This window comes from Alternaria novae-zelandiae (assembly GCF_023758075.1).
Source record: "Alternaria novae-zelandiae strain BMP 2774 chromosome Unknown scaffold_21, whole genome shotgun sequence".
Lineage (NCBI taxonomy): Eukaryota > Fungi > Ascomycota > Dothideomycetes > Pleosporales > Pleosporaceae > Alternaria > Alternaria novae-zelandiae.
Window position 1 is genome coordinate 276,846 of NW_026056981.1, and position 23,890 is coordinate 300,735.

The following is a 23,890-nucleotide window of genomic DNA, read 5'->3' on the forward strand; positions in this document are numbered from 1 at the left end:
TCTTCATTTGCTATTCCTCCGACGATACTCCGATCAATTTGCTCGTGTCAGGTGCTCAACAGCGTGGGGATATAGGGCTACGAGTTGATGCACGAGCTAGTAGCCGGCCTGGACAGTAGTGTCGTGATAGATTCGCATCCTCATTGAAATACGGATTCGCAGATGAAAATTCGGTGAAGATAGCCAGACTTCGCAATGATCTTCGTGTGTCTGAGATCCAACCGCGACATCGTGCACGTGCGGCATTGGCGGGGCAAGAACAGACGACGCTCAGATGTTTCCATTCCGACTTTCTGGTCTGGTCACTGCTTCCAACGTCCGATGGTTTCGATGAACCACAATCAACGCTCGCTTGGCCCAGGCGGAGACTTCGTCAGCGTGATATGCAAGCCAGGATGCAGACGGTTCACTGGCCCGGGTTCCCGCTAACATACCCGCCTCTCGGGCCGCTACAACCTCATTGCGAGATTTCCCACCACTGATTGGTATGCAACCGCGCTGTATCATCCTTTGACTGCCTAATGTGCGCTTCGGAAGCTGCTCAACTGCCTTTTAGACTAGCTTCGGAGGTTCAGGTCCGCCATCACAGCTGTCCAACAAAGAGTAGGCGACGAATCAAGTTCCACGCTGCTTACCTCGAGAGACGAATGTCTCGCTGCGCGGCGTAGACTTGCATGTCTAGTCTACGTGTCACCTGCTCCTTCAACCTACTTGCGCGGGATGTCTGGTTCTTACTTGCTCAGAAAGCTGCAACGAGGTGGGGATCAAAGATTGCTATCGTACCCTTCGCGTTACTCTCGGATTTCGCCACAAGAAGCCGTTGCAACGGATCTAGATTGAGATCACACATGAGCCTCCCTCCTGGCGACAGATCGAGACGGGCGCGTTAACTTCGGTTGATTGCCCCCACCGACCAATAATACTTACCTTGTAGATCTGAGACGACGTGCCTGCGAGCCGTGACTAGGACAAGGCTTGTTTCCAATAGATCCGGTACTCGAGCGTTTTCCCTGGGTCCATGCGTCAAGAGACAGTCGCATCCAGCGCTGCGCAAGTACTAAAGGATGACAATCTACTTCGATTGACTGCCTTTGAATCTGCTAATTCTTCAGCTTGTCCTCCCTCTCTCGTTCGCATCGTCGTTCAACCCCTCGCTCGTTACCGCACCGGTTGCAGTGGCAAGAAGGCGCGGCAATTCGCTCGAACGCTCCGGATTTATCGAATGATTAATTCTGGTTGATCTGCAATGGCTACAATCAACCTTGGAAACGCTAGTCCGACGGAAGATATCAAACAGCACGACATAAAACACGCGGCTATCCACATCCAACCAGTCACTCTCGTTACTCCTACGTTGACGCCTGCTGCGACTCCTGAGGAGGCTTCTCCGGCAGACGAAACAATGGCGGGCAAGAAGATATTCTCCATGGAGCGGCCGGACGACAAGGCGAGGGAACTCGCGGCGAAGCTGACTCTAGAGGAACAGGTATGTTCGCCTTTACTTCTGTGGCATATATCTCAAATTTCGGCGTTCGATACGGCCATGTCGAATGTTTGAGGCAGTAGGGGGTGTCAACTTCTATCCTACACGTATTTCTGGTAGGGATACGAGTCATTCCCCAGCCACAATCCCTTATCTCAGCCCGTCTTTTGGAGCAGAAGGTCTAGAAGGATTGGTTCTCGAAAGTCGGTAATCAAAATGAATGGCTTTTCTGATCGCTTAGAATCCCACCTGACCTCGTTAATCTATTCGAAAGCCGAAGCAGCCTTGAGCGGAGCCGGGCTGACCATTCCAGATCTCACTACTTGCAGGAGCGGACTTTTGGCGGACTGTAGCCATACCCGAAAAGGGCATACCGTCAATCAAGACATCAGATGGACCCAATGGCGCTCGCGGAGAGTTCTTCACTAACGGCACACCTGTACGTACTCCGGCTTGGCACTGCTTGTCTTACGCTGACGAAGCTAGGCCGCTTTATTCCCATGCGGCATATCCATGGCTTCCACGTGGAACTTGGACATGATTGAGGAGATCGGTCGTCACCTCGGAGAGGAAGCAAAGGCTCGTGGCGCCCACGTGTTGCTTGCGCCTACCGTGTGCATGCACCGGTCGCCTCTTGGTGGTCGCAACTTTGAGTCGTATTCGGAAGATCCTTTCCTTACTGGAAAGCTTGCTGCATCGTATGTTCGCGGTCTTCAGAGCAAGGGTGTTGCAGCTACGATCAAACACTTTCTCGGGAACGAGCAAGAAACTGAGCGGCAAGCGTACGATGCTATCATTGCTGAACGGCCATTGCGTGAGATCTATCTGAAGCCCTTCGAGATAGCTGTTCGAGATGCATCCCCCTGGGCGCTCATGAGCGCTTACAACATGATCAATGGCATTCACGCGGATGAGTATGAGCACTCGATCAAGGAGATTCTTCGAGGCGAGTGGAAGTGGAACGGAGCGATTATTTCCGACTGGACGGGCACATATGCAACTGCACCATCAATAAAAGCTGGTGTTGATGTTGAGATGCCCGGGCCGTCCAAATGGCGCAAGATCGACCAAGTGAAGGAATGTCTGGAGAAGGGTGAGCTAACCCGTGGCGATATTGAAGAATCCGCCGCCAGAGTACTCTATCTTGTCGATCGTGTCAAGGGACTGAACAACATGACACCAGAGGAGCCGGAGCAGTCGATCGACAACGTGGAGACGCGGAACCTGATTCTCCAGGCTGGTATCGAAGGATTGACGCTCCTGAAGAACGAGAAGAACGTACTCCCCATCAAGAACGTGAAGAAGATTGCTATGATTGGGCCAAACGTCAAGCGAGCCATTGCCAGTGGAGGAGGGAGCGCAGGCCTAAACCCTTACTACAACGTCACACCTTGGCAAGGTCTCCAAAATCGATTCGACGGCGAGATTACATTTGCCCAAGGCTGCGATAGCTCGAAATGGCTACCGCTTGCTTCACCATACTGCCAGTCCAATGGTGAGACCGGTGTTCGGTTAGAATACTACAAGGGCGACAGGTTCAAGGGTGAGCCGGCGGTCGTTCAACACAAGGTCAGCACAGATCTATGGCTGTGGGATTCGGCGCCAATGGAACTGCTTCCAGACTTCTCCTTCAAAGTCAAGACCACACTCACACCGAAGACAACCGGAAACCACAGCTTCAGCTTTGCGTCCGTCGGGCCAGGGCGCATGTACATCAACGGCGACATTTTCATCGACAACTGGGACTGGATACAGGAGGGTGAGGCTATGTTCTCTGCTTCAGAAGACGTACTCAAGTCGATTCATCTCGAAGAGGGCAAACCTGTGGAGATACTGATTGAGAGCACCAACGAAGTGCGGCCCGCGTCCAAGGTTTCTGTCATAGGCCGTCGTCACGACTACGGTGGCTGCCGAATCGGCTACCAAGAAGAGGACAAGATCGATCGTCTACAAGAAGCGGCGGATGCTGCACGTGATGCAGATGTGGCTGTGGTGGTGGTCGGACTGGACGCCGAATGGGAGTCGGAAGGATACGACAGGCAAACGATGGATCTTCCGAAGAACGGCTCGCAGGATCGTCTGATCGAAGCTGTTCTAGCCGCCAACCCACGCACCGTCATCGTCAACCAATCTGGAACACCGATCACCATGCCGTGGGTACAGAAAGCACCAGCTATTCTCCAAGCATGGTACCAAGGCCAGGAAGCAGGAAATGCGCTTGCTGATGTGCTGCTCGGAAACAGCAGTCCCAGTGGGAAATTACCAACAACTTTCCCTGTCCGGATCGAAGACAACCCAGCGTACCACAACTGGCCTGGCGAGAACCTGAAGACCGTGTACGGCGAGGGCATCTACGTGGGCTACAGGCATTATGAGCGCTCAAAGATTGCACCGCTGTTTGCGTTCGGTCACGGTCTCACATACACCACCTTCGAATACGGAACACCGAGTGCTAGCAGCACGGTACTCTCCGAGGATGGGAAGATTACCATCACCGTGCCAGTCACAAACACGGGTTCATTTGCGGCGCACGAAATTGTGCAAGCATACGTCAAAGACGTCAAATCGACGCTTCCTCGCCCCGAGAAGGAACTCCAGGCTTTCGGCAAAGTCTTCTTGCAGCCTGGTGAGACGAAGGATGTAGTGTTGACACTGGACAAGTACTCCGTGGGATACTTCGACACAAGTCTTGGTCAGACAGGTGCCTGGATTGCAGAGGAGGGCGCGTTTGAGGTGTTGATTGGTGCTAGCAGCGCTGATATCAGGTAAGTCCGCCACTTGGTTGATCCATTAAGCGAGATTACTAATGAGACGTCCAGGTCAAGAGTCGGCTTTGAGGTTACTGAGAGTTTCCAGTGGATCTTCTAATAAGGATTGAGCGGACGGTACGGAAATGGACAACGAGAATCACGAGTCTTCTTATGTTGGTTGTTTTGAGGCGTTTGCGGTGGGGATGGGCGAGTGCGATTGAATTGGCTTCCCACCGAAGTCATACGCAGTGAATACATATCTTCGTGCTTCAATCTTGAACCGACGCGTGAGAAATTGGTACAGGTTTGCGTAAAAATATACCATAACCCAACGAAGGTGAAAGTGGCTTCGGCATGCGGCATCTCAGATAAGGCTGACGGCCGAGTGGCTCGGCTAGATGACGCGCTGATTGATTTTCTGCCACCGCCTCGCGGGCCGACAGTTGTACCGATCTGTGGTCCCTGACGAGAACCTGTGTCGATAGCGGAAGCATCATCACCAGCCTGCCCTTTCGCTATTGTTCTTTTTGACTCGTTCGAGCCTGTCGCATACATCTCGACCGCCGTCCCATCTTCTGTCGACGCCGGAATCGCGCGACTTGGGCCCCCGTGCCAGCTCCAGCCGCGCTTTTGCTCCTGATCAACAGCGGGCGACCGAGTTCCAGTTACGAGCCACACCACGCCCAACAGACCCCTCTCGCAGGAACAAGCCTCCCATGAGCTCCAGCAGAGGCTAATCCGCTCAATACACGACAACGCGACTACCGAACCGGCTACGCAAGCTGCCTTATCGCCGGCACGCCTGGTAAAGCCGAGGACATGAATCCAGCGCATCGCGACGGGTGGCCGCCTGCACAAGCAGCGGCAGCTGGGCAGGGCCAGCAGCAAACAGAGCAGGGTCAAGGCCAGGCGCCACGGCCTCTGGGTCCCTATGGGTGCGTACTCGCCTCCCACTCACTGCCCACAGCAGACGGGCACCATGAGCGAAGACGCCTGCGAGCTCCTTTTCTCACCACCCTTCGATTGGATTCACGCTGACTTCGAGACCGATGACAGGCCAAACAGCGCGACGCCCCAGGGTTCCTCACATGCGTCACCCGCCCAGGGTCCGGGCCCAGTACTCCCTCCACCATCTGGTACGTAGCACAGGCGGACGACGCGCCTGTTCGCATTGCTAACCCCGTCACAGGTGGCGGCTACTACTCGTCAAACGCCGCGACAGCCCACAACCAGAACCTCCCCACACTTCCCGGCCTGACGGCGCAACCTCAGCACTCGTCGCCCCACATGTCCGCCCAGCGACCGCCATCGTCCGACGCGGGCGCGCAAGCTCACCAAGGCCCGCAAGCCCCTCCGTACTCGTTGCCGGGCATCTCGCAAACCCTACAACAACAGCAGCAGCAGCACATGCCGACTTCGGAGCAAGCCAACGCCGACAGAGAGCGCGAGATGCGCGATCGCGAAAACAGAGACAGAGAGATGGAGTCGCATGCTATGCACCAGCAAGAAGACATCGTCAAGCGCGAGGCAGAGCAGCGGGACCGCGACCTGCACGAGCGACAGCAGCGCGAGCACGCCGCGCACCAGAACCACTCAGGGCCGATCCAAATACACCAGCCAGTGGCAGTCGCACCATCAACGCGAACCATCCACGGTCCCAACGGTCTGCTCGGCCAATCTGGACCCATGAACGGGCCAAACCCACTTGCGCCACCCATGGGTGGCCCCAACTCAGGCCCCATGTATGGAAATGCGCCCGCACAGCATGAGCAGACTACACCGCGCATGCAACACGCCGTACAGGCACCTACCCAGGCCCAGATGTTGATGCCTTTTGCTGGCCCTCCAGGATCCATGGCTATGGGCCAGGGACAGCAGCCCATCCTCAACGACGCCCTGAGCTATCTCGACCAGGTCAAGGTCCAGTTCGCCGACCACCCCGACGTGTACAACCGGTTTCTCGACATCATGAAGGATTTCAAGAGCGGTGCTATCGACACCCCAGGCGTCATCGAGAGGGTATCGACACTGTTTGCGGGCAATCCGGCCTTGATCCAAGGTTTCAACACTTTTCTGCCACCCGGCTACAAGATCGAGTGTGGCACCAACGGCGACCCAAATGCTATCAGAGTCACCACGCCCATGGGAACCATGGTATCGACTATGCCCGCTCCAAGGCCGCTTTCACCGCCACGCAGCGGTGCTGTCAATGGCAACAACGGCCCGCAACACGAGAGCACATACTACGAGACTGCCCAAGGACGCCCATGGCCTCAACAACAGAGAGCTCAAGGTCCTGAGGGACAAGAATCGATGTTTTCACCCAACAACCGTACTCTCGGAGGGCCATTGTACGGTCCCCAAGGACAGCAGGGCCCAGCGCCTCACTCGCCAGAGGTCACATCGCGTCCTCATCCTGACCCTGCTGGAGCTGCAGCGCTAGCTCACCAGCAAGAGCAGAGAGGCGTTTCGCAGTTACAAAACGCAGTATCTGCTGCTACTGGCCGCTCAATGATGTCCCCCAGCGTTGATCAAGGTGCCTCGTTACAAGGACAGGCAATGAACGGTGCTGCTCAGCTTCCACAGATGGGCGGAGCTGCAGCAGAGAAGAGAGGACCGGTAGAGTTCAACCATGCGATTAGCTACGTGAACAAGATCAAGGTACCATTCTTCACTGTGAGGTTGAAAACCAAAATGCTAATAGTACCCTAGAACCGATTCGCAGCTCACCCAGACATTTACAAAAACTTCCTGGAGATACTACAGACGTACCAGAGAGAGTCGAAGCCCATTCAGGACGTATACGCCCAAGTCACTCACCTATTTGGTGGCGCGCCAGATCTCCTGGAGGATTTCAAGCAGTTCCTTCCGGAGTCCGCTGCTCAACACAGAGCGCAACAGCAGGCCGCCAAGAACGCGGCTGAAGACGCAGTCATGCTCAGCAATGTTCGAGGTGAATCAGGATACGGAGCCGCTGCAAACCAACAAACGCCCGGACGCGCCGATACATCTCGATTGCCTCCGATGGGCAACTTCGCACCTACACCTACAGCGAACCGCGACAACAAGAGGAAGCGCGAGCGACAAGGACCTGTGGCTGCGCCGATGCCCGCACCCATGTCACAAGAAATGCCAACCTCGAACGTTCGGGGTGGATACAACCAGGGCAATGTCAACAAGGTACGTACATGATTCTACACTATAACGGGCAGGGTTAGGTCACGTTGTTTTTCTTTATAGAGGCACGTGCATCTCCATGGCTCTCTGCCCCAACCCTTTCAATTCTTTTCTTTGGTCATATTCTATTTCCGTTTCAACACCACCAAATCACAAGCATTGTCATCAAGACTGTCATCACTATGTTTGATGGTGGGGTTCTTTTTAGCTCTCTTCCCACCAGAGATGAAAATGGGCCTTCTTTCGAATGCAATAGAGGACCACAAAAGACCATCAACTAACATGTTGAAGCGCGCAAAGACCGGACATGGCGCAAAGCAGGCAATTCCCGATGGCCCGCCAGTATCACCTACCCTCACTCCTGCGCTGCCTGAGCCAATGCCACCGACGACCACCACAACACCCAGCCAGGACGAGCTTGCTTTCTTTGACCGCGTCAAGAAGTTCATTGGAAACAAGAACACGATGAACGAGTTCTTGAAGCTCTGTAACCTCTACTCGCAAGACTTGATCGACAAGCAGTTACTACTGTCTCGCGCCGGATCCTTCATCGGCGGAAACCAGGAACTCTATGCTTGGTTCAAGAAGTTCATGGGCGAGGACGAAGAGCAGCAAAAGTACCGCCCTAAGACTGTCAACTCGCGTGTCTCATTATCGAACTGCCGCAGTCTTGGTCCTAGCTATCGCTTACTCCCAAGGCGCGAACGAGAACGCGTGTGTAGTGGACGCGACGAGCTCTGCAGATCTGTTCTGAACGACGAGTGGGCATCTCACCCGACCTGGGCCTCCGAGGATTCTGGTTTCGTTGCCCATCGCAAGAACACTTTCGAGGAGGGCTTGCACAGAATCGAGGAAGAGCGCCACGACTATGACTTTAATATCGAGGCCTGCAGTCGCACGATCCAGCAGTTGGAGCCTATCGCCAACCAGCTGCTCACAATGAAGCCAGAGGACAGGCAGGGATTCACATTGCCACCTGGACTTGGTGGACAGAGTGAGACGATCTACAAACGTGTCATTATGAAGATCTATGGCCGTGACAGGGGAAAGGACGTTATTAAGGAACTGTTCCAAATGCCCTGGAGCGTCGTCCCTGTACTCCTCCACCGCTTGAAGACCAAACTCGAGGATTGGAAGGCCGCTCAGCGTGAATGGGAAAAGGTCTGGCGCGATCAGACCCAAAAGATCTTCTGGAAGTCGCTGGATCACCAGAGCATTACCGTCAAGCAGGCCGACAAGCGACAGTTCCAGCCTAAGTCCCTCACGAACGAGATCCAGGTCAGATACGAAGAGCAGAAGCGCCTCCAGCAGATCCAAGAGATATCGCAGCCGGACTACCAGTTTGCCTTTTCCTTCCGAGATGAAGAGGTACTCTTCGACGTGGCTCGATTGATGCTCACATTTGCGGACAACAACAACAGTGCAGACTTTGCAAAGGTTGTGCCTTTCATCAAAGAGTTTGTTCCTCTATTCTTTGGTATCGATTCCGCCAAGTTCGAGCAGCGGGTACAGACCTCACCGCGCGATACGCCAAACGATTCTGGCGAGGACACGCCCTCTCCGGACGATGATGTTTCCCAACGCTCACAGAAAATGAAGAAGGGGGACCTCCGTCGCAATGTTCTCGACCCCAACAACAAATCACGGAAGGACAAGGAAGACAGTGTTGCGTCGGCAAGTCGGGACAGTACTCCGGATGCATCTGCTATGGATGAGGAAGCTGCGGGTGACAGCTCAAACTCCAATCCTCGCGCAGATCGGCCAGAGAGGCAATGGGTAGAATATACCGATGCTCCCACGCCTTTCGGCGACAGAGAGTTCGAACACGAAGAGCCCTACCAGCGTGTAGAGTACAACATGTACTCCAACGCTTCAATCTACTGCTTCTTCCGCATGTTCGTCATGCTCTACGAGAGGCTGTTGAAGCTCAAGGATAGCGAAGAGGAGGTACGAGAAGTCATTGCGCGGGCCAAGGAGCCAAAGGCAGCGCAGAAGCTCAAGATGCTCGACAAGCAGCCCGACGACTTCTTCAAGGACACATCACCATCAGCAAACTACTACCAACAGCTTCTCGAAATGTTCCAAGATCAGATATCTGGCGAAGTCGAGATGAACTTTATCGAGGAGACCCTGAGGAGGTACTACCTGCAGATTGGGTGGCAGCTGTACTCGTTCGACAGGCTCCTGAGCTCGCTTGTGCGATTCGCACTTGCTGTCGTCAGTCATGATAACAAGGATAAGAGCCTTGATATCTACAACCTCTTCAGGAAGGATCGCGTCAACGATACCACAACTCACAAGAACGAGATTAGCTATCGCAAGGCTGTGGAGAAGCTCGCCAAGGACGCTGACACCTACCGCATCACCTACGTAAGTCAACACCACCTCCCTCTTATAGATCATGTATTGATGTTTCTACAGAACCCCGCCAAGATGTGGGCGCACGTGCGGCTTTTCAAGAAGGACGACCCGACCTTTGATTTCACCACGCTTGACCGGATTAAGCGCTGGCGAGCATACGTCGCCTCGTACATGGCTGTGGAACCCACCGAAGAAGTCGACCTCTCCCGTGTCAACTACCCGTACCTCAAGAAGCGTCTCGCTCGAGCCGAAGACCTCACCGAGGAAGAACGCTTCGACCACGTCAAGCACAGCGACAAGATCACCGTCTCCATCAGCCCCGCCGCTTACATCATGACCTTTATCAACAGCGAGCCCTTCGGCACAGGCGGTGTTCAATACTTCCTGCAACCAGACGCCGTGCGCGCGGGTCTCAGCGAGGCCGTTCCCAACCCAGCTGAGGAGTACAAGAAGCTCAATGACGAGCGAAGGGAGAAGGTCCAGGATATTCTCGTTAGGAACAACACCTGGATGAAGGACCTCAGCCGGGACGACGTGGATGCCAAGAAGGCGGCGTTCAAGAAGGATCTCGAAGAGCCCAGGAAGGTGGCTGATAATGAAGATGTGGACATGGACGGCGCAGATGGTCTCGACTAGGCACTTTATCCTTTTGTTCGCAAAGACTATGCGGCTGGGTGATTGGCAACGCATGTTCTTGCGTCTCTGGCCTGGCGTTCTTTTGTGTGGTGTGGCGGGACTTGGATGCCAGAATGCGAGCGGACGAAAAGGCCTGGTTCTTTACGGATTCCTTCTGGCTTCGATTCAGTTTTGCACGTTTCCCGCGTTCACGCGTTTGGAAGGGTGACTGGGTGGTTGGCATGTGTGCAGCATAAGGCGTGCCTTTGCACAGCACGACTATGGGAGGTGGGGGGTTTCTTCTCCTTCCCTCTCCCTCTACCTCTTTCTCTCTCTCCGAGATGGGCGCTGGCGGCGTTTGTTAAGGATATGATAACCCGACTCGACTCTTCGTTCCCATCTATATCCAAGTTTTTTTGTGTGGTTTAGTAGGATTGCGAATTCTATTTTCATTTTTTGAAGCTTGCTTTCTGGTTGTTGTGTACAGATACTGAAGGTGAGTATGAGGTGGTCGGGGAGTATAGTTGTATACCGAGTATATACATTGTGCTATTACATCGCGTTATGCCCGCATCTTAACACGTAATCTGTTTACAAGAGGAGATAGCTCAAAGCCCCAATCGCAGCCATTAGGCATGTTAGACCCCCGACGAGGAGTTGCTGGGCGGCACTCTCATCTACAGGGCAACTGATCTCTGGCTCTGGAGCCCTTCCAGCCTCCACCCACATTAGATTCTCATCCGAACAGAGACTTGCCGTCAAGGCCACCGCCATGCTTGTCGCGCTTGCAGCGTCAATCTTGACCTGGCAAGGAGTTGGGGTAACGGTTGAATTGTCCAAGATTGCGCACTGTTCGCCCACGCCGTAGGAGCCTCCGGTAACTTTCGTAGTATCAACGACGTTGACAGCTATTCCCTGATCTCCAGGGCAACTCTGGTCTTTTGTTGCGTCGACAAGATCAATACCCTGCGCAGTCTTCTTCGTGGTGAACTTGATGCCTGAGCCGAAGCGTTGCCCTTGGGAATCTCGATAATGTATTTCCCGAAGAGGGTCGTATGTACAATTAGACCAGCGCAGGAACCAGTTTAACATCCATTTGCCCTCTATGTTGAGTTCTGTGTAGTGGCGATATACGAGCTCCGGGTCGGAGCTGGACGTGTCTGTCCAGTTGAGGGTTCCGTCCCGATAGTGGTCGCCGAAGCTTCCCTCGTCGACGATTGAGCCGTTCGTTATATTCCAGACTTGGAAGCTGAGATGCAAACCAAGTAATGTCGCGAGTTCGGGGTTCCGAACTGCAAAGACGATGGGCACATATGGCGCTGGCGCGTATGTGTCGTTGCGCGGGAAGACTAGGTCTACTTCCACAACGCCTGAGGTATCGCTGGCAGCCGCGTCAACAGCTCCAAGCAAGGAAACGAACAACCAGGTGACCCAAGTAAGAACACGCATTCTGGGGGCGAGAGACGACCGGAAGGCTGCCGGGATAATGAAATTGAAGAAGAAATCGTAGCAAAGACCCGTTAAGTAATTCAATGAAGTCAGGAACCCACAGTACAAAGGAAAAAACTGGCCCAGGGGAACGACATTTGTACTGGGTATTGGAAGGATTAACGGATAATGGGAACAAACATGAACAAAGCTCTATACCTGATAGAACGATAAACGTGCGATCGGGTACAGTAGTCCAAGTTTGAGACAGGATTGGATGAAGCTCGCCAGGGGCAAGGACCTACTTGGGTGCGGCACGGGTTCCAAAAGGGTAGGCTAGCGGGGGTCGATGCCGTGAGAGCCGCATCGCCATATTCTTCTGGACATTGCGCTGGAGACTAAGGCCTTTTCGCGAGTGGTTTTTGTTATGTACGTCCGGGGTTTGGATAGTCGGTAACGATGGGTTGCTAAGTTCCCGAGGCTGTGTGAAGTAGTTGTTAGATGCCTAGGTGGGTCTTAGCATTAAGATGAATATATAAGCCAGTGGGTATCATCGAAAAGGTGTCCAAAGTCTGGTATAGCCCTCTACCAGTTTCAAAAAGGTCGTAATATGAGAGTGTGCAACATATCCTCGGCAGGGGAAGCTCGGGCCAAGCCTCGCGGCTCGGCACCCGAGGATTACCCGGCGAGGTAGGGGTCTTAGCATGACCACACATTGCCTTGCTTCCCATAGTGGTTAGCTTCTGAGATTATTCCAAGGTTAGGTAGCTTATGCATACATCCGGCATCGATTGCAATGGCCGTCTTTGTGCTGAGTAATGTCAGCGAGGAAGAATTCGACAGCTCTACAGTGGTGATTGGGACCAACACTTTCTTTTTGCTTTCCTTAATCACACCTTCTTTTCAAGTCTGAAGATGTAGCGGTACAGCATACTGCGGTACGAAGTAGAGTGTCTGAGTTTTCCACTATTTATCACTTTAGTCACACTGCAGGATTGAATGTGGAATAGGGTTGTTTCTGTCGATTCCAACTCCATACGACGTTCCAATATCCACTTCTCTTGACAGTATTAGACTTGAGTGCACACCTCGCAATGCCATTCATTATGGTAATTCACAGCCCCGCAGTCCTTACAGATCCAGCCTTGATTTGACATGCTGTGGATCTTTGCTTCGGACTTTTGTTGAGTTCAATGCGGACTCGTTGCTGGAGGTAGGCTTGATGTGACAGTGGGGAAATGTATGTGTGCGTTTTGATTTACTATAACACAGTCAGCATTCGGGGTAATGGCAAGAGACTGCCTGGGTAGGGGCTAACTACGTAGCGTTTTGTAGAGTCGTTGTTCATGCGTCAGTAGCAGACGTCCTCGCGGGGCTTATATATCAAAACGTCTCCAGCATCGTTTGCTAGTCCTTCCCTGAAGAGCACATTCCAACCCGCGTAACTCGACTTCACGCTACGATCCTAATTTGTGACTTGGGGGATCGGACATAGACTAAATCCTCCCATGAATCACGTACCAGTAGTTCAAAACCTTACTCTGACTGCTTGAATACCTCATACCATCGTAGGTGATAAATAGATTCAACATGTATGATCCAAGCCTGGTATCGCTATAGTTCCCGTCTTCTCTCTAATATACCCCCCCTGGCTCGTCAGAACATCCTAGATTATAATGTCCACAGACGCGCGTCTAGCAGCTCTCGAGGCTCTCGCCCGTGAAAACCAAGAAAAGATCGAAGAACTAAACCACAAGAACTGGCTACTCAGTAACCAAAACATCAAGATGCAAGAAGAACTCGCCAAGTTGGAAGAAGATGTACGCAACGTATATCCGGACTTTGATACTAGGCGTACCAACCATTCAAACTTTCAGGCCAACCCATCGCCACCTCTTCATGATCCATCCGTCGCTAGGAATGTCTCTCACGCTCGCCCACAGCTACTTCAGCGTCCACCACCAGGACCGTCATGGACACCATTCTACATGACCGCCCGCGACGCCCCACGACTATATCTAGAGTTCGTGATACCAGGTTCCAAAGGCGAGACGTTGGAGATAGCTGTGAACAACGTAGATCTGGCCTTCATGTTACAGCAGACATTGCGACGGAGAGGGTGGGGCGAAGCGACGACGAGGAGGGGTGTCGAGGATTTCCTAGAGCAGCCGATGATGAAGGTAACGTGGACGGGCAGAGAGGGAGAATTTGGGAATCTGAGCTAGTCTCGCGAAGAGGTTGGTTTGTAATGTATCTTGATTTGAGAAGTTGTATTTATGAAGAAGGGGTATTTGGTATCTCAACGCCGACCCATGCATATTAGAATCCCGATGTTCAATCGTCTTTGTGCTTTTCGTCAAAAGCGAGCATGAGGCCCATGGCCCGCTCGTATGTCCACATTGTGACCGCACTGGCTGGCGCAGCTTTCAGAAGACTGACCGTCAACCCGCGGTACATGCCTCGTCGACCTTCATGCTTCCATATATGCGTAATGGTACTGATGACGCCGGTATATGTCGGTATGTTCCGATGAACGTATCGCTCGCGCATTGGTCCTTGGACTTGTAGTCGCTTGCGCGTAGTATCGAGCGGGTAGACGGCTGTTTTGGAGAGAACGCTCGCGATGACACCGGCGACGGCATCTGAGCTTCCGAGTGGCAGTGGTATGGGAGAAGAGGCGGTTATAGGCTTCAAGCTTTCGTAGCTAGCGAAGAAGAGGCCCATGTACGGCACAATCTGGCTCACGCCTGCGCCGAGACCGCGAAAGAAGCCTCTGGGTCCTTCATGCTGCGCGATGTGCTTGAGAGACGCGATGATGGAGGTATAGACGCGATCTTTTCCTTGCGCAGCAAAGCGCGTGCGAAGAAGATCGAGCGGGTATGTCGCCGTCGTCGCAGCAGCACCCGCACTAGCTCCGCTGAGGAAATTCGCGACTGAGCTGGGAAGCGTATATGGCGGCGGAATGGTCTCTAGCCAATGCGATATGTACGTGTAGGCAGAGAACTGGGCGCTACCGTACGTCAAGTACATGAGCTCCGCCGGTATGTTGCCCTTCCATAGCCCCGTGACACCCTCTTCGCGAAGAATCTGTTTGAGCGTGCCCAATGTTCCTTTGTAGACGGGCCCTTGAACGTTGCGAACGCTGAACGGGTCGGAGAGCGAGTGGATTTGGAGTTGTAGGCGGATCTTTATGACGTCGAGGGGAGCTATCACGAAGCTGTCGCAATGTCAGCCATGTGCGCGAACATGGGAGATTGAACATACCGCGACACCAGGCCTGCCGCCGCACCTGCGACGACAACTTGTCGCTGGGAGCCCTACCAGTCATATCAGCCCTGCCTCTGCCAGCATATCGTGTCGGTAAACGGTGAAGATAGACAAGCTCCTACCTCATGCTTCAGCTGTGCGACACCCTCAGACATGCGCCCAGCGCGTCGATTGAGACACGTGCTATGTTCGCGCGCGTAATTAGCTACCCACCGCCGATGCTCGGTAGGACACCTGTAATTGCAAACGTGCCGGGCAAAGGGTAGTAGAGACCTCGGTTTACGGGTTGATTGTTTCCACCACGCTCGCTCCCTGACGTTGAAAAGCAAGGAACCCCGCCGTGTCCCGTCACTGCCAACAGCTGCGGCCGACCATGTCTTTCACCATCACCACCAGAATACCGCTACGGAGTCTGAGATCGCAAGTCACCACTTCCCGCAGGACTACGCTTGCTGTTCAGAGACGGTGTTTCTTCTTCAACTCGTTCTGGCGATCACCTAAGCCGGCCGAGCATGCTGATTGGAGCCCCGCTACACATGGCCCTTTTCGGCCAACCAAGCGCCAGGAACAGCTGCAACAGCAACAGGAGCAAGAGCTGAGACAATCGAAAGAGCAGGAACTTCTCGTTCATGATGAATCCAACATTGGCCAGCTTGATGGTAGCCCAGCGAAGAGGATCGCTGTGAACATCGATGGCGAGCCCAAGATCTTCGACGCTGCGTTCCTTCGTGACAGCTGCACGTGTACGCGATGCATGGACCCTGACAGCAAGAACAAGCGCTTCCAGACTTCGGACATACCAGAAGATTTAGAGGGCAGCTGCAAGACGGTACTTGATGAAGAGAAGGGAGTCTCTATCGAGCTTCAATGGAAGACAGACGTCAAAGGCTTCGGTCCGGAGCACCGCACACGGCATTCCATCGACTGGCTACGCCGCGCATTCAACACAGAGATTGAGCTACGTGGCGGAGTGCGACACGATGACAGAGTGTTCTGGGACAAGAACAGGATCGTGAAAGACAACAAATGGCTCGACTACGACACCTACATGTCCCAAGATGAAACACTCTTCGAAGCCCTCACTCATTTGAACCGCTACGGCCTCCTCTTCATCAAAAACGTGCCCGAATCCGAAGAGTCTGTCGTAGCCCTCGCCTCCCGTATTGGTACCCTCAAAGACACTTTCTATGGCCGAACATGGGACGTCCGTTCGAAACCCAAAGCCGAAAACATAGCCTACACGCCCGACTACCTCGGTCTTCACATGGACTTGTTGTACACATCTAACCCACCGCATCTACAACTCCTGCACTCTCTCCGAGCCCGCACACCGGGTGGCGAATCCTTCTTCTCGGACTCCTTCGCTGCGGCACATCAACTCCGGCGACAATCCGAGGGCCACTTCAGAATGCTATGTACATTTCCCGTAACATACCACTACCACCACCCGACCTACCATTACCACTTCACCCGGCCAGTGATTGAAACCTTCGCCTATCCAAACTACAGCGATCCTGCCAACCTCGCCATCCGTCGCATAAACTGGTCCCCGCCTTTCCAGGGCCCCTTCGAAGCGCGAATTGGCAGCGGCAATTCCACGTCGCTTCGCTCCTTCATTGCTGCTTCGCACGCGTATGAGAAGCTTCTTAGTGCGGAGGAGAATTTGTATGAGTATAGGTTAAATGAGGGGGAGTGTGTCATCTTCGATAATAGGCGGGTGTTGCATGCTAGGAAGGCTTTCGATGCTACAAAGGGTGAGCGGTGGCTGAAGGGGGCGTACGTGGATGACGATGTTTTCTTTAGTAAGCTGAGGGTACTGGAAGAGAAGTTTGAGGGAAAATGGGTCGCTGAGGGTGTGGTTAGGCATGCCGTGAAATGAAGGTGGGGGTGTTCAGTAGTCTAGGTTGCGCAGTATGGATATGGCTGTGCTGAGGAACTTGGGTCTCTTATTGGATTCAGTCAATGGTCAGCATGCGTGGAAGATATCACCCATGCCCCTTGCGCTACTGTAAACATTCCAGTCTCGAAAGCTGCGAAGACGAACTTTGGGTAGCCTTTGGTTACCATCCGACTCCAATACATAGTCAGTATCAATACGGCGTCATGACGCGAAAAGAAATCTTCTTTGTGAATCCTCGGTAACCTGATCCTGAGCACGACCGACGATGCTTCCCACCACGATGCTCTGATCAATATTTAGCACGGGTGATTTCCAGGTCGACACCCTCGTCCAGACCGCTCTGTACCCGCTTTCCAATACTCATCACTGCCTGTTCCAATCTCGTCGGATCGAATTCCCCGCAACCCACATGAAGATGTACAGACCGCACTGCAGGAAAGACCTGCGACAAGGAATCAAGCCGGCACTCATGCAGATCCGCAACGAGGCTCTCAGCTTCTCTTAAATAGAACGTTAGGCGAACCGTGCGGATGAGCTGTCGTTCCGTTGCATCAAGCCCCAGCATGAGAGTGTAGTATGATTTGAGAAAATGGGGGAAGCAGAATGTGTTTAGCGAAAAGGGAAGGAGCTTTGCTTCGTCGTAGACCTTGCGGCAGACGCGCAGGAGAGCGAGGTCATTTCGATGCGTGTATGTGGCTTTGAAGGAATATACCCAAAGGGCGTACGTGCGTTGGCCGAGGACGTGTTCGTAGATGTGGTTTCTGATTTCTCCGGGTAGGCGCAAAAGTGGGGACTCGGCAGTGTTGCGCATGTATCTGTTGATGTTAGCTTGGCATGGTGAATGGCTCTTACACACTTGCGGTGCAGCGTTTCGGTACTTACATGAGCAAGCGTGCGTCGGTCGTGCGTTCCGTATCCGTCATTGTTGGCTACTCAGAGTGTCGAAGTAGTATAGCACGGGGAAAGACGTGGGGAGCACAAGGTAATTCACACAGCCAGGACTACTAAGAGAGAAGGCCAGGGTCTATTACGCTAGCCTCAAGTAGACCGCTCGCTCACCTGCCCCAGATGGCGCCCACGGTATTTCCCGAGCTAGAAACCAGGAAGCCACGCTGAAGTAACGAGCAAGTGTCCGCGCCTTGAGACCGCATCATCTGGACGTGTGCAACGAGATCAGTCTATGTCACTATCCAACATGCTAACTCAGCAACCCAACTACATCCTACTTCTTCTTCTTCTTATCCCCATCATCGACGGCCGTGATTTGCCTTACACGGCCCTGAACAGCTATAGCTTCCTAGGTACTATCACCACGGTTTTAGTCGTACGGTCCAAATAATTCTTGAGTGTTCTCACAAGCGCTCGGAACTCATCACACTGCTGTTTATTTGATATCAGTGGCTCCTCAACATAAACAGTTCGTAATCCGCGCAGCCCGCCCAGATAAAGAGAACCATAGATGATTTGAGACTCCCCACTCGAGTACCACGGCAGAGTATGTTCCCATGCGTTGAGCTGTACGGTCTGGATCTCGTCGAGCTGTGAGGGCGAGAGTCGCATTTTGAACGTCTGGAACTCGAGCAGAGTGTTGAAAGAGAAGACGTTCAGTGCGATATATGGTGACTTGGCAGTCTCATGGTAGGTTTGACTGCAAGCGAGTAGTAGACTGAGCGGATGTCCGTTGACGCGACCGTCGCCCTGGACTCTGTAAACACGGCCGCTTAGTACGTATCTAATTGAGGCCTAAGATGTTAGCATAGCTCATTTTTATTGTTATGGGCAGAGATCTGCGCACCCGTAGATCTGGTTGCGTAGCTCAGCTGGAAGACGCAGAAGGGGTGACGAGTCGGCGTTGCGCGAAGTACTGGAGGGGTCGGTCAGCTGGCAGACAGACAGACAAGACGGTGTTGTGTTACATGTCGGAGCCCCGACGTTCAGGTTTGGCCATTACAACGTTTCGAGTTTTCTTCGTAGTAACGAGAAGATGGGAAAAATCGGTAAAGGTGTTGAGCAAATCGAGGTCCCGTAACAGAGACAGCGTGGTCGAGGAGATGTGGTTAATGTATGGATTCGACTGAGGGAGGTGGTTGCACAGACTAACACCCGCTAGCGTTGTTTGAGTGGAGGGGAGAGCCCTGAGAACGAACCTGGAAGGTGCGACCAGACCGCGTCGCTTCTTCCAATCGCCAGTGAATCCAAGAAGTGTTTAGAGGGTAGTGCCTCGAGTTGTAGCTTGCGGTATACATACTATTGAACCTTAACCACTACACAATGACTAAGACAATGTACAGCCTACCCTAAGTATTCTTTGTAGAATGCGATTAATATTGATTGGCTTGGAACGTGGCTCTTCATTCGAGCAAGAACGGCTAGTTGTCTTGTCTTCGCGAGGTTTACTCCCATAGGCCGGCTTGAAGTGTATTCGGAACAGCTTATTATTGCTAGCTCCGAGAAAACCGAGTGGCAGAACGTTTGAGTCAATACAGCTCCATGCTTTCAGGTGTTGTACTATCGTGTGCTCTGCTCCTAGTTCCGCTACACATGCGCCGGAGAGACTGAAGCTTCTTAAAGGCGAGGCCCGTTCGCCCATCCCCACGGGGTGTATAAGGGGCTTGTCGCGTTTTGCTCGAGAAAATCTTTCCACTCTTCTTCGGCGCGGACCAGAGGCTCCATGTGTCTCCAAGAGCGAGGGTTACCGTCGAGGGATCTTCGGACACATCCTATCGCGTATCCCTGTTTTCGCATTGTCGACTTTGAGACACTACGCAATGCCACCCATACCTGTCTTGGGTTCCATCTTCAATCGCACAAGCACAACATATTGCGGGTCCGATTTGAGACTTTCAAGCTGCGGCCTGTTGTTTTTTCTTCTTTTTATACAAGACGGCTTTATGTCTCTTCTCCTCGAACCCAGCAGACTCCCCTCGGTGCCCTTCCATCCAACAATTCTGGCAATATAAATCACCGTCACAGCCCAGGCATTTCAGTGTCGCATCGTCTTGACAAATGATACACCATGTGTCAATCTCCCCATCGACCTGCTTTTGTAGATTCGTAGATACCGGCGGCTTATTTCTGGGTGCGAACGAAGGGGCGGAAGGCAGGCCGAGAGAATCTGTATGTGATGGTGAAGGTGCTGCTAGAGCGGCCAGGCGTGCGGTGAATGCATCTTCGATGGCTTGACTGCTCGCAAAGTCGTCTTCAGGGAGGGTATTCGGTGCGGAAGGCAGTGTGAAGCCGCCGTCTGTGGTATCTGCCGTTGATGCGTTCTTCTGGTCTCCTGATTCTGACTTGTCGTCTTCTGACGGGGGAGAGGGGGGAGAGGGGGGATCGTATTTCTTGCTAATTTCCAGTTCTGCTATAACTCTCGCAATCACATCATCTGCCTCGTCGTCCTCGGTTCTCTTCTTGCCATCTTCATCTTCCTCATCTCCACTTTCTGTGTCTTCCCTGGCTCCACCGACCTCCCCACTTCCAACATTGATTTCAATGCTCTCCCAGTCCGTCAACTCCTCCTTCGATGGCTGCTCAGATTTTGTACGCCCTCTCTGCGGCCCTTGTGCCCTAGTATTCACCACTTCCGGGAGTATCTTGCGCATGTCTTTCAACAGCTTTCCAACATCTTGTTGTTCCTCCTTGGATACATCCCAATCCTTCCGGTCGCCGACGGCGCCGTTTAGCTCACCCAGTAACTCTTCTAGGCTCTTTTCATCTTCCTCGTTAAACTCTACATTCGAGCCTCCTACGCCTTGGGCTATCCCTTCCAGGTAGCTCGGTGCCCCTGGTGCTGCGACGGGTGCGCCGGCATTGTTCGTGGACGTTGTACGCGACGGCTGTGGCGAGCCTGAGGGAGACGCGCTACCAAGACGTGCGAAGCGAGCGGCGAGGTCATCGGTGGGTTTGGGAGGACTCCTAGGTGCTATCGAAGCGCTGTAGTTGGTATCCAGGCTGACGGAGGATGTCTTGAGCGCGTTGAGGCGGGCAAGGAGGTCGTCGTCTGTTGAGCTAGGTTCGGGCATCTCTGGATGATGGGCGATCACTACGGTGATGTGTGGATAAGGACTGTGGATGTCTAAGTTATAGCGCCTACTGGACGCGGCTCATGACGCGGTGTCGCATGAAGCTCGAGGCTCGGGAGTGAGCGGAGTTGGCGCGACAGCTGTGGTGGAGCGCGGTGGGGGAGGGGCGAGCTATCCCTGACCGCGCTTCCTCCTCAACCAGACAACACGTGCGATCCAACAGCTGCATTATTAGATTACGAAGAAATACAGGCACATCTAGATGTATACTGCTTATTTCTTGCCGTCGGGTCGGCGCTGCTGGAGATGCCTGCCTGCGGCCCGTGTTCTCGCATGCGTGACATCCGGCCCCGCTTTCGTCATATCCATAGCTCCGATGGCATCCTCATATGTCAGCATTCGTGTTCTGGTACCATATCCATCTACTCCGAAGCTGCCGATTGTCACGCCATCTGTTCGTCTCCATCAAATATATAGCACAGCTCTGTATCAATTGAGCATCCACCTCTTCACCGGACCCCCAGCACAACCTTAGATCAACAATCGCCATGGCTCTCGCACCCAAATTCGCTGGCCAAAAGCTGGCCTCCAGTGCTATTCAGCCCAAGACCGTCCACACACTCGAGCTCTGTAAGTGTTTCATCCTCGACTGCTGGATTACAACTTCCCGACCCATCCCAAGGCCTCCATCAGACTAACAGTCAAATCCCAGACCTCGACTATGTGTGCCCCTTCTCGGCCAAGATGTTCAAAACAATCTACGAGACCCCTCTCCGCAAGACACTTCTCGAGAAATACTCCGACCGCGTCCAAACCATCTTCCGGCAACAAATCCAACCCTGGCACCCATCCTCCACCCTCGTCCACGAAGCCGCCTACGCCGTACAAAAGGTCGACAGTTCCAAATTCTGGGACTTTTCACAGAAGCTATTTGCCCAGCAGAAAGACTTCTTCGACGTAAGCCTGGTCAACGAGACGAGGAACGCGACGTACAAGCGACTAGCCAAAATCGCCGGGTCTGTGGGTGTCGATGAAGGCAAGGTTTATGGACTGTTGGAGATAAGCGACAAGCCTGGTGAGGACGGGGCGTTGAACTCAGGAAACGGGGTCACGGACGATGTTAAGGTGCAGGTGAAAGCGAATCGACTAACGGGTGTGCATGTCACTCCTACGGTTGTGTTTGATGGGGTTGTGAACAATGAGATTAGCAGTTCGTGGACGGCGGAGCAGTGGGAAGAGTGGCTGGAGAAGAACGTCAAGTGACTACATGACGGTAGTAGTAGGGCAGTTGCGCAAGGAAGGTTGTGAGTGACCCTAGATCCACAACCCCCCCAGGTTCGCTCTCTCACCCACACGACTCTCACCCGAGCCCTTCTACGGCTGCTAGTCTCTTGTATATAAGCCGGCCTTCGATACTCCTACATCCTCCACTCTTCTTCTTACTACCAATCTGAACATAATTCCCCCCAAGCAACACTTAACGGTGATCAACCATCCTCCCTTCTCACCTCCAAACCAAATCTGACCCATGGATCCATTCTTAACAACACCTACCGGCAATCCGGTCCCCGCGCCTACCATGTCGACCCCTCCAACAAAGTCGGAGGAGTACATACCCAACTTTTCCGAGCTCCCGGACCTCCACACAGTCATCTTAGCGGAAGACAAATATGATTACTTATTCCATGATTATAAGAACCCGTTAACATGGGCACGGGCCAATGATAGAGCCACTTCAACACGAAGTGAAGGAACCTTTGTAAGGGCTCGTACTGCCCGGTCACAGGCTCAAATGATCAAAGAAGGAGACGAGCTCATCCAACGTGTCGCACCGGAACCCACGCATCGTTTTGCCGTTTACACATGGAACTACGACGAGCAGGGCAATTTGAAACAGACACCGCACATCACAAAAGAAGAGCTAGAGGCGTGGAGGAAACTCGATCCGAAATGGAAGATTCGCCCCATTGACCCTGCAGGCATGCCGCCGCCAATGAAGAAGAAGCTCAACGTGAGCCATGATGGACAGCTCATGCCGGGATTCGACGACTACACGGTAGATGAGCGGAGGGAGGCGCTCAAGGCGACGGGGCCCGGTGCTTCTGCCATGAAAGACGTCCTATGGAGAATTGACCGGCGGGAGCGCGAGCGACTGGCGATAGAGTTGCAGCAATCTGAAGCTAAGGTGGAGGTCTTGCAGCAACGTCTCGCTGCCGCCGAGATCAAAAAAGAGAAGGAAAAAAAGGAGAAAGTGGCCTCGCAGATGGACGATGGGATTGCCCCAGGAAATAGGAGAAACGAACGTGTTGGCGTTGAGAACGAAGAAGAGAGAACTATCAACTTGAAGAGCATGGAGTAACCACGTGGCGATATGGTAGACCTGGAGAGTTGGAACAATGGGATGGAGGCTGAGTGTCACAACGGTCAGGTTCGTGGAGCAGAATAATAAGTACGTGGCTGAGCATATGGAGATCACCGCAACTGGAAGATAGGAATGTTCAGGTTGCATGGTTATGATGCGGGTTTCAAGTCAAAAAGTGATTTCAGAGTGCGATCTCATACTAGCATTAGTATAGGCACTACAAAAGTTTGATGAACGTACCTCAAATGACCATGACTTGATGTGATCTACTCGACGCTGTACCTACCCCCTTGAATCGCGTTGCTATTCTAGTATTATCTTTTTACACTCTGATCAAAAAGTAGATAGTGCGGCGCTGACAAGGCCCTGGTGAAGATACTTCTCGATCATGGGAATAAAGTCTAGGCATGGTCCTTCCGTACAGCGTCTGAAAATTCTAGGGGTCGGCCAGGAGGAGTAGTTCCTTGAATCTTATTCTTCCCAGGCTAGTGAATATGTTGTCTTACATCGATGGATGACATTTCAGTG

At 53.1% G+C, this 23,890-nt stretch overlaps 9 protein-coding genes across 9 annotated transcripts; 6 read left to right on the forward strand and 3 right to left on the reverse strand.

The window, feature by feature from the left end:
• Positions 1–1,246: 1,246 nt before the first annotated feature.
• On the forward strand, positions 1,247–4,351 carry J4E88_008860 (uncharacterized protein; the record flags this gene model as incomplete). Its single annotated transcript, XM_049402468.1, has 4 exons — positions 1,247–1,486; positions 1,797–1,922; positions 1,970–4,248; positions 4,303–4,351. 4 exons carry the CDS (start codon positions 1,247–1,249, stop codon positions 4,349–4,351), a joined length of 2,694 nt encoding a protein of 897 aa, XP_049251705.1.
• An 813-nt stretch (positions 4,352–5,164) lies between these two features.
• On the forward strand, positions 5,165–10,407 carry J4E88_008861 (uncharacterized protein; the record flags this gene model as incomplete). Its single annotated transcript, XM_049402469.1, has 5 exons — positions 5,165–5,369; positions 5,423–6,894; positions 6,946–7,413; positions 7,702–9,780; positions 9,832–10,407. 5 exons carry the CDS (start codon positions 5,165–5,167, stop codon positions 10,405–10,407), a joined length of 4,800 nt encoding a protein of 1,599 aa, XP_049251706.1.
• A 570-nt stretch (positions 10,408–10,977) lies between these two features.
• On the reverse strand, positions 10,978–11,835 carry J4E88_008862 (uncharacterized protein; the record flags this gene model as incomplete). Its single annotated transcript, XM_049402470.1, has 1 exon — positions 10,978–11,835. One exon carries the CDS (start codon positions 11,833–11,835, stop codon positions 10,978–10,980), a length of 858 nt encoding a protein of 285 aa, XP_049251707.1.
• Positions 11,836–14,148: 2,313 nt separating this feature from the next.
• Positions 14,149–15,236, reverse strand: TPC1 (mitochondrial thiamine pyrophosphate transporter; the record flags this gene model as incomplete). The annotated part of the gene is made up of 3 exons (XM_049402471.1): positions 14,149–15,031; positions 15,079–15,131; positions 15,204–15,236. The coding sequence occupies 3 exons, from the start codon at positions 15,234–15,236 to the stop codon at positions 14,149–14,151; spliced, it is 969 nt and encodes a 322-aa protein (XP_049251708.1).
• Positions 15,237–15,454: 218 nt separating this feature from the next.
• Positions 15,455–16,960, forward strand: J4E88_008864 (uncharacterized protein; the record flags this gene model as incomplete). The annotated part of the gene is made up of 1 exon (XM_049402472.1): positions 15,455–16,960. The coding sequence occupies one exon, from the start codon at positions 15,455–15,457 to the stop codon at positions 16,958–16,960; it is 1,506 nt and encodes a 501-aa protein (XP_049251709.1).
• Positions 16,961–17,000: 40 nt separating this feature from the next.
• Positions 17,001–17,486, forward strand: J4E88_008865 (uncharacterized protein; the record flags this gene model as incomplete). The annotated part of the gene is made up of 2 exons (XM_049402473.1): positions 17,001–17,089; positions 17,282–17,486. The coding sequence occupies 2 exons, from the start codon at positions 17,001–17,003 to the stop codon at positions 17,484–17,486; spliced, it is 294 nt and encodes a 97-aa protein (XP_049251710.1).
• A 2,338-nt stretch (positions 17,487–19,824) lies between these two features.
• On the reverse strand, positions 19,825–21,000 carry J4E88_008866 (uncharacterized protein; the record flags this gene model as incomplete). The annotated part of the gene is made up of 1 exon (XM_049402474.1): positions 19,825–21,000. The coding sequence occupies one exon, from the start codon at positions 20,998–21,000 to the stop codon at positions 19,825–19,827; it is 1,176 nt and encodes a 391-aa protein (XP_049251711.1).
• A 548-nt stretch (positions 21,001–21,548) lies between these two features.
• Positions 21,549–22,263, forward strand: J4E88_008867 (uncharacterized protein; the record flags this gene model as incomplete). The annotated part of the gene is made up of 2 exons (XM_049402475.1): positions 21,549–21,630; positions 21,713–22,263. The coding sequence occupies 2 exons, from the start codon at positions 21,549–21,551 to the stop codon at positions 22,261–22,263; spliced, it is 633 nt and encodes a 210-aa protein (XP_049251712.1).
• Positions 22,264–22,579: 316 nt separating this feature from the next.
• Positions 22,580–23,359, forward strand: J4E88_008868 (uncharacterized protein; the record flags this gene model as incomplete). Its single annotated transcript, XM_049402476.1, has 1 exon — positions 22,580–23,359. The coding sequence occupies one exon, from the start codon at positions 22,580–22,582 to the stop codon at positions 23,357–23,359; it is 780 nt and encodes a 259-aa protein (XP_049251713.1).
• Positions 23,360–23,890: the final 531 nt, after the last annotated feature.